The 15,706-nt window shown below is 45.1% G+C and overlaps 1 protein-coding gene across 5 annotated transcripts in view; it reads left to right on the top strand.

The window, feature by feature from the left end:
* CUX1 (cut like homeobox 1) overlaps window positions 1-15,706 on the top strand; it is a 320,905-nt gene that overhangs the window by 196,578 nt on the left and 108,621 nt on the right. For all 5 annotated transcript variants that reach the window (XM_037506894.2, XM_037506893.2, XM_037506891.2 and 2 more), the window contains exons 6-8: window positions 464-587; window positions 4,068-4,144; window positions 5,823-5,889. In XM_037506894.2, coding sequence (XP_037362791.1) covers window positions 464-587; window positions 4,068-4,144; window positions 5,823-5,889 — 268 coding nt within the window. The remainder of the gene's footprint in view (window positions 1-463; window positions 588-4,067; window positions 4,145-5,822; window positions 5,890-15,706) is intronic.

The following is a 15,706-nucleotide window of genomic DNA, read 5'->3' as shown; positions in this document are numbered from 1 at the left end:
CTCCTTATGACACTGCCCATAGTAGGTAGGTCGTTAATGACCCCACTTCTTCCAGAATATGTGCACAATTATGAACTGCTTTCTCTGTTAGAAAATACTTAAACCCACACTAAAACTTTATTAATCTTCCCTCAGTAAGGGACTAATTTAAGACCCATCGATAAGGTGATATTATATTTTGTCATTGATTCCCCCCCCCCTTTTTTTAAAGCTGTATTAGAGAAAACCATAGCTCTGCTTCCGAGCAAAACCCATTGATCCCCCTCAACCTGAACGTTTAAAGTTCAATTTAACATTTAGGGAGTAAAAGGTCTCCAAAGGGACTCATAACCATTGATTTTGTGTCAGAGTCGAAGAGCTAAAGTTTAAAACAGACCGATCCTACCAGGTTTCGAAAGCCTTGTATATATAGCCATGTGAAATTGTGCTGCTCTTACTGTCTTTTATTTTTTTCTTTCTGCAGAGGTTACGATAAAAGCACTTAAAGAGAAAATCCGAGAATATGAACAGACTCTGAAGAACCAAGCCGAGTCCATAGCTCTCGAAAAGGAACAAAAGTTACAAAATGATTTTGCAGAAAAGGAGAGGTGAGCATGTGTTGGGGTTTGCACTTCCTGGCGTAACATTTTACCTCTAAACTTCACTCTACAAGATATTTTTTAAAATGTACCTGTGAAATAAACACAAGGCTATAAACCAGAATCCTAGGGGACTCTTTTTTGTCTGAAAAATATAGGTGTTGCTCATTCTGTGGTTTGGGAGATGACCATGAGCGAACTGCTGTCAGGCCAGACCTGGGGGTGTGTGTCCAAACCGCACGGACCCGAAGGGTGAGCATGGGTCTCTGTTGGGCTCATGGCAACCTGAAGTGAAAGGAGAAGAGGAGGTTTCCAGAGAAGCCTGGAACATGCACTGAACTCCAGCCGCTTTCTAAGTGAATTATGCTATTTAACATCACACACACACACACGCACACACACACACACACACACACACACACACACACCCCACCACCACCACCACCACCCTTAAGGGTTTTTAGTTTTTGGCCTCCTTTTATTTTTTCCTTGCACTGTTTTCCTAGATGAAGGAGTTGATATCAGAAAAATATGTTAATGCACCATCCAGTTTTAGATTTCTGATGGCCTACTTCACCCAAAACTTCTACAGACAATGAGTTGGTTTTCCATTCATGTGATGATTTAATGAAACGTGGATGTCTTGTATAATCTGTAAGGACTAGTCAATCAAATGGTATAAATCAAATTTTTTAGAACTCTGGTAATATTAAGATTTTAAACTTTAGCCCCATCATGAAGAAAAGTGTGAATCCATTAATAAGAGGCACTAAATGTGTGGTCACAGGTAAGAGGCCAGGTTGATGGTGGCCTGGGTTTTTGCTGTGTTTCCTGTTGGCCTCTAATACAGCTACTCTGACTTCCATGAGGGGGCTCCTTGAAGCTTTCAGGTAAGCTTGAGGCCTCTCGAATGCTGTTAGGCTGGCTTCACTTAGGAAAGAATACTGACTCTGCTTACCCAGCGCCCACTCTGTGTTGGCCAAGCCCCTCTGAAGGCCTGTTCACTGAGCGCCCACAACAGACCTACAGAGCCGACGGTCCCACATTACGGACCAAGAAGCCAGGCCTCAGAATGGAACCTGCCCATACTCTTGCGGCTAGTCAGTCAGCAGTAGGACCCGAAGCCCAGGCCAGCACTGCAGCCCCGGCTTCCCTTTCTGCTCAGACATGGGCCTCCTGAGGTCCTCGCCTTGTGACCAAGGCCACGCTGGACTGCTGAGGGGACACACCCCGGGAGGAGAGCAGCAGGGCCTAGCCCCGAGGAGAGAAGTGAGCAACACAGGGCCTCGGCTCTGAAAGAGGGGCCAACTTGTAACCCAGAAGATGTGGGGTTGTCACAAATTTTCCTCCCAGGAATGAACTTTAAGCCCAAGGAGATTTCTGAGAATGCTCTTGATAATGGGAGAAGAAGAGATGTGAGCAATCAAGATGCCCTGCCAATGAGAAATGGGTGGATAAAATAAGGACCACCCTTAACTGGGGCATGGTGCAGCCACTAAAGTCATAGTTATGTAAAATTCACAGTAACACGGAAATGTATCCCGTGTGATACGAAGTGAAAAGTGCTTGATACAAAATAATATATAGTGTGATTACATCTGCATAGTGCAAATTTAAGGGATTACAAAATTGTGAAAACAAAATCATGTGATGTCTCAAATTAGGTAAAAGAATGACTTGTATTAAAAGTTATAAGAACTAACTGACTGTTGGGGGTGGATCTTTACCTTCATTCTTACACCAAGAAACTGAGATGAATCTGGGATTAAAATACTAATGATTATATCTTATACATGCTAGAAGAAGACTTGGGCGGATATCTTGTTTTTAATACTTTTGGATTGGGAGATCCAGCTAAGCATATAAGAAAAGTTATATAACTACAACAACCCAAAATTTAAAATAGATTTTTGAAAAAGAGAAACAATAAACAACATTTTTAAAGCACCAGCAAACTAGGAAGGAATAGTGGTACCACTTAAAGAAAAAGGGCTAGTTTTCTTTATATACAAAGAGCTCTTAGAAATTAATAAGAAAAAATGAGTATATAAAAAGACGGGCAAAGGCAATAAGGCAGACACTTCATACTCAGAGAAATGCTCAGCTTTACTCAGCAGTAAAACTAAATCTAATTTTATCCAGTGTTGGCAGCATGTAGGAAAACACTCACATGTTGTTGGCAAGAGTTTAAATTGGTAAGGTTTTTTTGGGGAAGCTTCTCAATATCGCTCAAAACAACCAAAAGATGCACATACCCTTTGACCATTATAATTCCGCTCTTAGAATTTTACCCGACAGATTGGCTCTCAAAACGATGCATCAGTATCTGCCGTTGGAGCATTGCAGAACTGCTTAATAGAAAGAAACTATAGCCAATACAGATGTACTTCGAGGCTTGATTAAGTTAATTATTTGCTAGGATTGAGGAAGAACTGTGTATATGCTGGAGTAGAGCATCCAGTGTGGAGATAAGTGGAAAGCCAGCTGCAGAAGTCCACCTGTGCTGTGACCCTCCGGATTAAAAGGAAGGGTTTATTAAGTGAACTTAAATTTTAACTGTGGCCTATTACATTGTATTTCTGTACATACAGAAAAATTTCAGGAGACTACAAAGAACTGCGACTGAGGAGTATGTTTCTACTCCAAGGAAGGAAAAGGACATTTTTACCTTCCATGCTCTTGTAATATTTGGAGGGGAGGGGTTGCTGTTGTTTTTTTTTTTTTAACTCAGAGCATATTTTAGTTTTATCATTGAATTTTTTGAAAATGTAAGCAGTCCTTTAACATAGGTGATAGAAATTTGGGTGAATTTCTAAGTGTAATTTCTACTTTGCTGTATTCCCAGGTTTGTTATTATGAGAGCATGTGTTATATTCATATGCTATAAAAATAATAAACTTATTTTTAGAGATTTTCTGCCGATTAGGGAAAAGGAATGCTATTTATTGACCAGGGAATTCATTTGGAGATCATGGGAAATGTAAATATGTGGAATGTAGTTTCAAACATTCAGAATTTCCCCATTAGGTACTGCAGCCGAATTTGCATTCCATTATAACAGAAATGGAACAGCTGTCACATCTATTTAGTACATCCTTTATTCCAACAAATTCCTTCATTGTGTCAGCAAAATGTAAATGTATCATTCTTCTCGGGCTGACTTCAGGAAACAATGAGTACATGATGATGATTTTTTTTTTTTTTTAATATCTGGCATTTCAAGAACAAGTTACATTTAGGATAACCTTCCACATCAGCTACCGCAGTCAAGTCCTACAGGATGCACCTTCCCATTATGTAATGTGGGTACAGTGCCGGGTGTCAAAGGTCACCAAGCAGGCTCCATGGCACTGGTGGCATTCGAGTGATAACTCTGTCACTGCTGCACGTGTTACAGTGAGGATCATGACCGTTTCAGCTCCAAAACACACAAAACATTTGACTTGGTAAACAAGATGACCAATTTGGCTTTTCTTCTCTTCTTTGCAGAAAGCTGCAAGAGACACAGATGTCTACCACCTCAAAGCTGGAGGAAGCAGAACACAAAGTTCAAACTCTGCAAACAGGTGTGATGTTCTTCCTCCCAGTCAAGTCAATGCAAGGAAGACTAAAATGGTGGGGGGGGTTTAGGTTCAAGTCCCTGGTCCCCCCAGGTCCTCTCTGACACCTATTGCCCTGCTCCTGGTGAGCCCAAAGGAGCTGAAGAGAAACCACGCTCCAGAACACCTCAGAGAGCTCCCATGTCAGTTCATTAGTCACCCAAATTGAGTTGTTCATGTTGAGGTGGGAGGAACTGAATTGCATTTCCATCCCTTCCACAAGCCATCCTTTCTTCCTGCCTTTTCCAACAAACCCGTCTAAATCACCAGCTGTCATAGACTGACATTTCATTTGGAACAATAGTAGGGGGAATAAAAGTTATTTCTACCCTAAGAGAAGTTAAGAGAATAGTAAGAGTGGACCTTTAAATTTTAAGATACAAAAATTAGTTATACGAAAGTTTTTTTTTTTTTTTTTTTAAAAAAAAACCTTTCTTCTACTGTGCCTTTTTTTTTTTTAAGATTTATTTATACAAGAACTCGGGTACAGTTCAGAGATGCGGGAGGGTGAGAGAATTCACCGGAGAGAGCGGGGAGCAGAACCGGCAGACGGACCGAAGACACTGCTGAGGGGAGCAGCAGGCGAGGCAGGAGGGGTCTGCTGCGCCATGTGGGTTTCTCCCTGGCCGGCCAGGAATTGAACTGCGCTGCAGAGGCTGTGGACAGCTTCACAGCGCAGTGCTCAACCTGCTGCACTACCAGGGACTGCCTGGTTTTTGTTTCTTTAAACTATTTTTTTTCTGAAAGGGAAACAGCACTACATATTTAATTTAAATGTGGAACAAAACATCACAATCCAAGTTAAAACACAGATGATGGAGTGGGGGAAAATAATCACAACAAATTTACTGACAAATGAATAATACCCAAAAAATAGAAAGACCTCCTCCAGATCAGTAAAAAGAGATAAGCAGTCCAGAAAAACAATGGGCTAAGGATGTGAACAGGCAGTTTGCAGAAGAAATGCACATGGCTAATATACATTTGAAAAAAATGTTAGCAATTTTTAACAGTGAGACGCTAATTAAATCAGTGAAAGATTGTTTTGCCTGTCAGACTGTCAAAAAAAATTTTTTAATTGATAGTATTCAGCGCTGGTGAGAGCTATAGGAAAGTAGTCACACTCACAGTGCTGATGGGATGTGAATGGCCGCTGGGGAGGCTCGCTGGGCATATTGATCTGAAGGTGGAGTCTGAACTCCTCTGCCAGCACCTTCACAGATAGGCATTGCAAGTGCCTGGCAGGTGACCTGCTCACATGTGGCCTCACTGTCCTTGTGGCCCGTGTCCTGACGTGGCGAGATTATATGTGTAAATCTAAAATGGTTCATTTTATAATGCTAAGGGGGAAGTGCAAGTGTCAGAAAACAATAACACCCTATTTGTGGTGGGTGAAAATGTATATATGTGTATGCAATTATGGAAATAGTTTCTAAAATAATAAAATTTACAGAGCAGGAATTTAAAGTAGGGAATCTGCATACCAAGCCATGGACAGTGGCTGCATCAGAGGAGGTGTATGAGATAAAGGAGGTGGGAATGAAAGGGAGTGGATTTTGTAGTCTTTTGAAATGACAATGTATCACTTACTTGCTTTTCCCTTTTTTAATTTAATTTAATCGGTACCTTATCTTATGCCTTTCAGCCCTGGAAAAAACCCGAGCAGAATTATTTGACCTGAAAACCAAATATGATGAAGAAATTACTGCCAAGTAAGTCTCTCCTGGCCTCCTCCCCCTGCATGCATTCGGTCAGCTCACCTGAGCTCGCCAATCCTTACATGGTTGCCCTGATTCACCCTTCTGTCTCTCAGCTTGGCACATCTGTGGTTCAGGGTTTAGAAGGCTCTTCACCTCTGAGCTACTGTAAGGAATATGGTGTCCTTGCCATTGCTTGCGTTGGTTTAATGCCCAAGATGAACAGCAAATTCTAGCACTCTCAGAACAGTCCTTCCAACTCAAACTTTTTCCCTTAATCATGCTGAGACCTGGTCAACACTGTGCCTTTTTCTAAGAAAGCTTAGAGAAGAGTCAGCTTATAGAAGATGTGATAAATGGGAGGCTCTGCGGGTCTGTGCCAATTGTGCCACCTCTTACCTGCTCCTGAGTCCTTCACCGCACACAGGCGTGTATTTGCTCCATCACCCTCTGCAGCGCTGGGCAGCATCCCTGGGCACAGGGCAAACGTGCAGCTTTGGGTGGCTCTGTCACACAATGCCTCAGTGGGTGGAAACCAGCCCTCCTTCTCCCCAGAACACCAGAAAGGAAGGAGTAACATTGACATAAGTCAAGAAAGAGGAAGGCGTGACAGCTTGTCACAAATACCAGGCCTATCCTGTGCTGGGAGCCTCCTGTCTTCCAAGGTGCCTTGCGGTCTCTTGGCCGCCCTCCTCCAGTAGGGTCTCCTGCTGTGCCACCCCAGGCCTCAGTGGGTACTGGTGAGTGGGAATGCCTCTGAACAGCGCGCGCTTTTTCTAGACCCCTGTTATGTGTGGGGTGCCAATACTCAGGTCCTCTGTCTCAGCACACTTGCTGTTGGCCTTTGAGGTTGCTGCTGTGCCGGCTGCTCTCCAGGCCTGGGCAGGGGTGCTGGGGTGGGAGGCGAGGACTCTTGACCTTTGCTCTGGTTTGTGGACCAGCTGGAAGCCTTAAGCCCAGCTTCCCCAGGTCTGGTGGTCAGAACCAGCTTTGGTCTTGAGTACTGAACTTCTACCCAGAGACCAAAATATCCTCGTCAGTCTTGGCAACCCTGGTCAACCTGCTGGCATATCTAATCCCAGTGGAAACAGCCAGATCATTTTACCCTCTCTTCTCGGTATTCTGATGTGTAACGTTAGGTGAGACAGCTGGTTCTATGGTACCATAAGCGTGACAATTTCACTTTGCAAACTGGAGGCTCTGGTAATGATACCTCAGCCGGAGGCATCGCTGTGGGAGGGCTGGCAGGTGTGCGGCTCTGCCCTCCCCTGTGAACCAAAACTGCACTGCCAACCTACCCCCCCTAAAGATGTAACCTCCACAGAAACCACACCAACAGCTGCCACCAGGACCTTGCAGGGCTGGTGCCTGGCCTGCCTTTCCGCTGGCCTCTCGTCCTCATTGCTCTTTCTGCCTGGACTTTATTCTACTGAGTAGATTGTTTTTCTCGGTAAATTCAATTTTTTTTTAATTAGATTTAATCTGTTACATAGCTCTATCCGTAGTTTGTAGCATTGCTTTTCTAAAATAGTTTGCTCTCTGGACATTCACTCATCCACATCACTGACTTGTTGATAAGATTCACAGGAACTTGGTGGTGATTTATTTGGTTACTAATTTTCATTACTTTATTTTATTGAACCACATCTCTTTTTAAAAGCATAGACACATCTTGTGTATCTATAATTAACCAAAATTTACTTTACTGTGCACTCACACACACACAAAAAAATAACAAAAAACCAATGGTGCATGCAGCTAGCCTCTGAGCCCCTCTAAACCAGTGTTTTCCAGACTCTGGCCACAGTCATGAAATCAGCCTGGTGAGTTGCAGCCAACTGGTTGGGAATAAAATAGAACAAAAGAATAGAAAAACATCTCAGCACATCGTAAAGTTCAGTTTTGTTTTGTGACACTTTTGATTGTGTGTATAAATCTAAAAATATAAACATACAGTTATTGGGTCACAGTGTAAAATGTAGTTCTTCCTGTGGATTTCAATCAGAAACCACTTTGAAAGCTACAGCTCCGAGACTCAAAAAGCTCACCCTCCAGAAGCCAGCGCCCCATGTGCTCCCCACACACATGGGAGGTGCTGCTGGCCACCCGCGTCCCCCTTGTCAGTGCAGAGACACTGCCTGATGGCATGAAGCTATCCCAAAGCCATCAGAACTGCCAGCACAGACCGCCATTTGCCATGCGGTGGCCAAGCACTTGCCCCTGCTTTAGAGTCATTTCTTATATTCTTGTTGGGCTTCTCAAAAGCTGCCTGGAATATTATTGTCCATTTATTTGTTTTGGCTTGGAGGGGTTAAAGAAGCAACACAACAGTGAGTCCCAACCTTAAAAGGACTTAAATTCTCCTCTACTCGCAGGTTCCATCTCCCCTAGGGAGGGAATATGGTGGCAGGGAAATGACTAGGAGAGGGCACCAGAGAGAAAGGCCGCCCTCGCTGCCCCACCCTCTCCTGGCCTGGCTCCCAGCCAGCGACCTGGGGTATGACTCAGCCAGGACACCATTTAGCAATGAGCAGCTCCCAGGTCATCCTGCTCCCTGGGATGGGACAGAGGTGTCTCTTGAGATGACGAGGATGATTTTCATTCTTTACTATCTTTCCAGCTACTGTTTATAGATACATTGACTCCTGAGCTGTTCCTGGGCAGCCAACTCTGTCTTTTATAGGAACATTACGTCTTGGGATGATCACCTGAATCAGCAGCATCACCCGGGAGAACTCCTGACCCAGAATCTCAGCCCACTGGGTTCTGATGGGAAGGGGCGGGCATTGGTATGACTCAATGAGGAACATTTCTGGACTCGTAGTTCCCATCATATCAGAGCGTCTTAGGCCAAAAGATTTTCTCCCCCAAAATTCAAATGAATGAAAATCTTCTTGTTACTTACTCAGTTTCCTCAAACTGCAGTAAATGGAAAGTGGAATCCAAAAGTATTACATCAGTTATTCTGTTGTCCAAAAATGCTTTGCCTCAGGACTGAGACTCTTGTCACAAACTGCAACCAGGGCCAGGGACACCCACAAGAGGAGGAGATTCCCTGGTCTTCTCCTGTGGGGAGTGAGGAGGCAGCAGTGGGTGTGGATGTGCGCAGGTCCATTGCAGCATTCAGCAGACGTCCCCAGAGCTCTCATCCGTGCCTCGTCCTGTGCTGGGTTCTGGAGAGCCAGGATGAAAGGGCCGTTCCAACCCTGCATGGACACTGCTGGACAGAGAGGACAGTGCCCCTGCCAGGACAGCCCCCATGCCAGTCAGGGTCCCCCCAACAAGGAGAATCAGTAGAGGGTTCAGGTTGGGACCATTTGCCAGGCGTGGACGCTTGCCCTGGCCAGTCTTCACCACATCCTAGGTAAAGGGCTAGTAGGAGGAATTGGAACTGGGTTTGGGACGTCTTCAGCAGCCTCCCTGCCCCCAGATGGAATGAAAGGAAGTTGTCATGGAAGTCTACCTTGAAGAGGGGGCTTTGACTTGAGGCTGAAAGATGAGCTAAGGTGAGGGTTGCAGGAGGCCAGAGGTGTGTAGTTTGTGAAAACACAAGGCCGATGTGCCAGAGGACCACCCAGAAGTTCCAAATGCTTCCAAGCTGGGGCAAGGTGGGCATGGTGGGTGCGGAGGGGCTAGACCTCTGCTCAGACAGGGATCGGGCATTTCCCAAATCAGAATGGACTGAATGCTAACAAAAGGGAGCCTGGGGCTAAAGACTTACTGAAATAGTTCCCCCGAGTAAGTAATCCACAAAAAATGTAGAGAATGGACTGAGATAATAATTGCTACTTTCTTTTAACTTTGGAGGCAATTGCTTCAGTCTTGGAGATCCCAAATGTAGCTTCCCCCTCCGCATTCCTCGCCCCTTTTATTTTCTGGGAAAAGTTTGTCACTTTACCATCTGTTTCAGGCCCAACCTACGTATATTTTGTTAGACATTTTTGTTAATACATATGAGCATAAGCCCACCGGGGGCAAATCTTTTCACAAGTGAACTTAAAACATTTCAGAACAATTTATTTTCTGTTTTCAAAAGGCGGGGTGGGGGGTGTTCTTAAATATTTGTTGACAGAAAGCATAGTTAGGGGAGTGGGGAGGCATGATGGAATGTGGGCTTTGGAGGTGGGGTTACTGGGGTAACCTGGTCACTGTCCGTGGGACCTTGGATAAGCTTACTGACCTCCATGTCTCACTTTTCTTACCTGTACAACAGGTATGACAGTAGTTGAGACACAGGGTTCTTGGGAAGAACAGAGAGAAGCTGAGTGTAGCCATGGTCACTGTCACTAAGAGCTGTTAGCTGTGCTAGTGTCAACAAACAGATTTTCTCAGTAGGGCCTGGTGTGCATTTATGAAATTAGCTGGCCTTGGGGAAGGTTGACCTGCAGGCTGTCACTCCCCCATGAGATCTGAAGAGCACATGTTGCCTTTGCCTCTTTGTCTCTGGGACACGTCACCCCCGTTTTGGAAAGAAGCAGGTCGAAGGCATGTAACGAGACCCTGGTTTATTGTGTATAGTCATCGCCCTGCGTCAGCTGGGACAGCACGGGCTGACTGTGACGAGGACGGCAGCAGTAAAGTTTTCCATGTGTAGGCTTGAAGCAAAGTGTAATTAGCCTTTATGTGCAGAACAAGGACCCATTGATGAATACAGCTGGTCTTTGTTTTGTCCTGTCATTGAGAGTGGGAGGTAAAAGTGTTCTTCTTCATGTTTATTAATGCAAGATTCCTTAGACAAATGGCAAGCACAGTTTAATATTTGTTGGAACATGGTGGGGGGGGGGTTGCCTAAACAGTTGTTGTGTAAGAGCATTGCACGGTTTCAGAATATAACCATTTTTGGGTTAAATAAATGAATTATTTCTCTGGCTTTTTTTTTTAAGTGCCTCCTCAGATGTCCCCTGTGTAGAGACCATCTCTCAGCAAAGAGAGATGTAGCCACCTGAGTGGCTTTGACTTGGAGGGTCTAGCAAAGCAGCGTGGTGTGGATTCTAATATTTGAGTGGTTCTTGGGTGACCTTGGAGGTGAACTGACTGCTGGTGGCCTGCAGAAATCAGCCCTAGAGCAGGGCCTGGAGGGTTCCCCTGTCTCTCACAGTTGATGGGTCAGGCCTCGGCTCAGGTGACTGCCTCCTGCTGCAGCAAGAACATTGCCCTCCCAGCCGGGACACCAGCATTTTGGGCAAAGTGTAGGAGTTCCCATTTTTGCTCAAATCCACGACCACCTCTTTGCTTTTTCCCCCAGAATCCTGATTGCAAAAGGAACTTCAGTTGTAACACATACATTCAGCTTATTACATTCCTCTTAACTTGCGGGCTGAGGCCCCGAGCCTCTGATGAAAGAAAATATTGAATTGCACTGAAATACTACATTTTTTATAGCTAGTGTTAGTCTTAGGAGATTTTGCACCTCCCAGACCTTTCCTGCCAGTAAAATTCATATATCTTAAGCTTACTCATGTTGTAGTCCTTGCCTATGTGCTTTTAAAAAGAACTGCATTGTATATACACATACTTACACAGTAAATTACAAAAGAGACATTTATGAGGACGTTCACTTGGATTAATTTTAGAGTATTTTCTTTATATCCTGTATATTACCCGTGTTTTATCACCAAATGCAATATGCTGTGAGAAAACAGAAAACTTTCCCAAGTGAGCTTGCCTTAGGACTTTATTGAAATTGTTTAATGGACTCTGTACCCCACATCATGAAGGTGGGGAATCTGTTCCCAGCAGCTGCTCGGAGGACCTAGGAACAATTAGAAAATGTGTGGAGCCATGAGGTCAGGCCTCCGTCCCCCCTGGGAGGGCAGCCCATGCACAGTGAATGATGTGGGACAGAACCTTCCGGATGTTCAAGGTGCTCTGGGCTGTTCCATGTGGTTCCTTGTGTGTATCTTGTTTACTCTTCATTAGTCAGTGAGGAAGCTTTTATGGTGCTCATTCTCAGACCAGGAAAAGTCCCTGGAACACAGAGGCAGGCCCCAAATTTAGTCCCTTGGGCTGAAAACCCAGTGTTTTTCACACATTACGAGGGGGCTTTTAAAGCCCCTTTTTGGGGTTGCCTTCAAAGAGCACTGTCACCTATGTGGATGCTGGCCAGGTGGCAGGTCTCAACTCCTGTCTGTCTCCCTGAGCTTCCTTGTATCAGCTTGAGCAGACTGAGTTCTGTTTTGTTATGTAGAGTTCCACATGAAAGGCTGAGGAAACTGAGCCAGGTAGAGCCCAGCTGAGGAAGCCTGCCAATCACAGAACAGCACAGAATTGTTTTGATAGCATTGTTAGACAAATTTTGCTTCCCCAGATTGGATTTGAAAAAACCAACCTCAGCATCCTGAAATGGGGTCTCTACTGTACCTTTAAGAATGTAAAATTTTCTATTTCCTCTCTTTTTGATGCGTCATCAATTTCCAGTAGGGGCTGTAATTATCCCTGTTAGATTAACTTCCTTGAAAATAAAGCAGCAGCTACTTTTACAGTTTCGAAGGATGGACTTGAATAAAGAACCTACTGTGCCTTAAACCTAAGTGGAAAGCAATCGGGACTTGGGAGGAACAATACTGTATCTTTTCTCCAAAGGCATCTAACTGTGCATTCTGTAGGATTTTCTATACAAGCATTTGCTTCATGCCTAAAATGCAATGCCAAGGGGGCCCTAAAGGACTTTTCTTCCAACTGCAACTGCTGTGCCTGGTCTAAGAGTGGAGTTTGCAGCAGACCAAGGGGCTGCCTGGAAGAAGAGGGGTGCTTTCTACATTCAAATCCAGGCAGACACCCCTCTTGGGTGTCAAGGACTCATCACCTATTCTACCGACTCCAGATGGGTTTGGAAATTACAAGGCATCCATGAAAATCAGCAGCCTTTATATCTGCTCAGCTAATCTTACTGCAGGCCAGCGTTAAAATGGCAGGCATTATGTCAAGAGTGGAGTCACAGAGAAAAGGGGCAGGGGCATCATAGATGCAAATGCACACCCACCTGCATGTGTGTATACCATCATGCCTGTGAGTACAGAGACAGTAAGCGATTAGTCACCCAGCATCCTTGGACAGGGTTTTGTAGAAAAAAAGCATTGCTCATAGGCTCTACCTGAACATGAAATGCTTTCATAAAATTTTTGCTCTTTTAATGGCCCTTGAAGATATTCTGATTCCCTGGAGAGGTAAATCTTGGGGAACTCACAGTTTGAAGCTAAAGGAAACTCACAGATTGAAGCTAAAGGGGACCGTTGGAGCAAATATCAATTTGTGGAAGCCCATAGCTCATCACGTGACCTGTAAATGGGTATCCTATGAGCACCTTCCTGATTCCCAGGACTGTGGGTATATTGCTGCAAATGGCACCGTGTGAACCTCAGAGAGACTGGCACCTCTCTCTATGCTTGTCAGCATACTTGGTTACATCATCAACTTGCAGTACTTTTGCTGACTTAACACATCACCGTGAGCCTTCACTATGAGGACTGTAGGTCTGGGACAGTAGAGGCGAACGGTCTTAGGCATGTGTAGCCTGGAGGCTGACAAGTGAGGCTATTGGATCTGTAAGAGGGCAAATGAAGGAAGTTGTTCACTTCTAAGCAGAAAGCAGGCACCATCGAACATTTAAAGTGCTCCAAGAGAGAAGAATTAAGATAGAGACCCAGCCTGGAACTTTTATGGCAACATCTGTCCCCAGAGAAATTCCTTCCAGAGCCTTGCATTTCTGAATCCCCACCAGAATCCCTGGCTGCTGCCTAGAGCGCCCGGCCTCTAGGTCTCCACCACACTGCCTGTCTCCTTTGCTTCAGAAGTGTCAGAGGAAGGCGAGATTACAGAAGTGCCTCCAGAGGAAGGCACTTTGGAAGGGAAATAGGAAGGCCTCGCCTTCCATGGAATACTCTCTGATCATTAAGACAAACTTTTATATGGTGTTGATTATTTTTAATCACACAAGTCATTGTACATTTTGTTTATCATGCAAATTTAGAAAATTCTAAAAGATTTAAAAAGTAGTTCACGTCTCATTATCCCACACAGAGAGATAGCTTAACAGTTTGGCCTATTTCCTTCCAGTCTTTTTTCTATACGGCGCTTTATTTTTTTCTTTTATGTTTTCCAAGTGGCATCCGACTGTCATATAGTGTTCATCTCTAGGGCTTTTTTTATTTGACATGTTGTAAATATTTCTTCCATGTCATTAACTGTTCTCCAGACACATTATGCCTGCTGCACAATGTTGTATCAAATAAGGGTTACAATTTCCCTTTGTTTGGGAGCCTGATTGATTTATTACAGGGCTATCCTTGACTAATGGGTTTAACCTAGGAAGCTTCGTGAATTTGCTTAATCTTTCTATGCCTTCACATTCTGTCAGTGGCCCTGGTGACTTGCCTCTGCCTTCAATGGGTGAGAGAGAGAGTTTGAACCCCCTAGAATTCCCTGGAGACCCCAGCAGCACTGGCACAGGCCCTAACCCCAGACTAAGGCTTTGTAACATTTAGACATCCCAGCCACCACTGGTCAGTGTGCAGTGGAGGTTGCACTGGACCTCCAGTCAGGAGACCCTGGGTCTGATCACAGCCCCGCCCCCAGGTCTGATAATAGCATTGGATGGAATGATGGGCAGGGTGACCAGGTCTCTGGTCCTTTCCCAGTAGAGCCCACGCAGCTTGTTTACAGCGTGGCCTTAAGGGCAGGTACTGTCCTGGACATGGGGGGAACAGTTGGAGGAAGAGCCAGTCTCAGGGTCACTACAGAATTGTTTTCTCCACCTGTGAAGAAACCTCGGACAGGACACCCAGTTTCTAACCCAGGTCTTATTTCCCTCATCAGTGTCATGAACCTGGCCACCTAACATGGCCAGCACAGCCGCTGGCACACACCCTCAGTAAACAGGGCTCTTGCCCTGCTGTTGTCTGCAAGGCGCCTAGCCTCCTGCCCATTAAAAAATGCTGGTTTACTTCCCTGGCACAAGGTCTCCCCCACCCTTTCGCATCCCACCATTTCCCACGTTGAACTTGTGACCATCCGTTGATGAGACCGACTCTTTGGGTTCGTGTGCAGCAGTCAAGCACGTTATTCATGTGGCATCTGCCCAAGGCACTCTGAATTCAGAATCTTACTGGTCACCATGTGGGTGCTGCTAACACTGGGGGCCAAAAGTTCCAAGTTCAGACTACTGCAAAGCTATTAATACCTTAGGCTCTCGAGGCTAATGACCACAGACAGCTGTCCTCTGAAATCTCGCACCACGCATGCGGGACTCATCTCCTGACCTGAGAACAAGTTGTTCACTGTGTGGTCCCCTCCCAGCCATCCGGACAACTCAGAGTTCAGGAGAGATCTGACTCTAGCTGGCTTGGAGAATTTGGGGTTCTCTGGGCTGGTGTAAAACCAATCGAGAGGTGCCAAACATCTGGGCACCAGCAAGGATGTCTAGGCTCTTGTTCCGGGATATTGTGTGTGTGTTTTAACTTTTTTGGAACCAGCCTTAAGAATGAAAAGTTTCCTATAGGAGAGCGCAAGAGAGCTAGATAATTGAACTCATTGATTTCCTTCACGGCTTGTTTGCCCTTTCATTCTCTTCCTGAGGTGCTGTTTGTTGAGGAATGTCTCCAATTGCCAGAAAGACAGTGGGGTGTCTCATATTTCCCCGCCAGCTCTCCTTTCAGCCAGAGCCGAGTTCGGAGGCGAGCCTGCAATATGAATTTTTAATGCAGGACTTTATAGCATCACTCTTGCAGCCGGCCTGCATTGCTCTCCTGGGCTTTCAGATTTAATGCTCCGATGAGCAGAGCAAAGATGCGGGGCATCGGCACCAGTGAGAATTAACCCCCAAACGGCTGCACAT

The sequence above is a fragment of the Talpa occidentalis genome, unplaced genomic scaffold (assembly GCF_014898055.3).
Source record: "Talpa occidentalis isolate TD23 unplaced genomic scaffold, MPIMG_talOcc4v2.1 talOcc4.12, whole genome shotgun sequence".
NCBI lineage: Eukaryota > Metazoa > Chordata > Mammalia > Eulipotyphla > Talpidae > Talpa > Talpa occidentalis.
The sequence above is the reverse complement of the archived record's forward strand: the minus strand, read 5'-3'. Positions and strand labels throughout refer to the sequence as shown.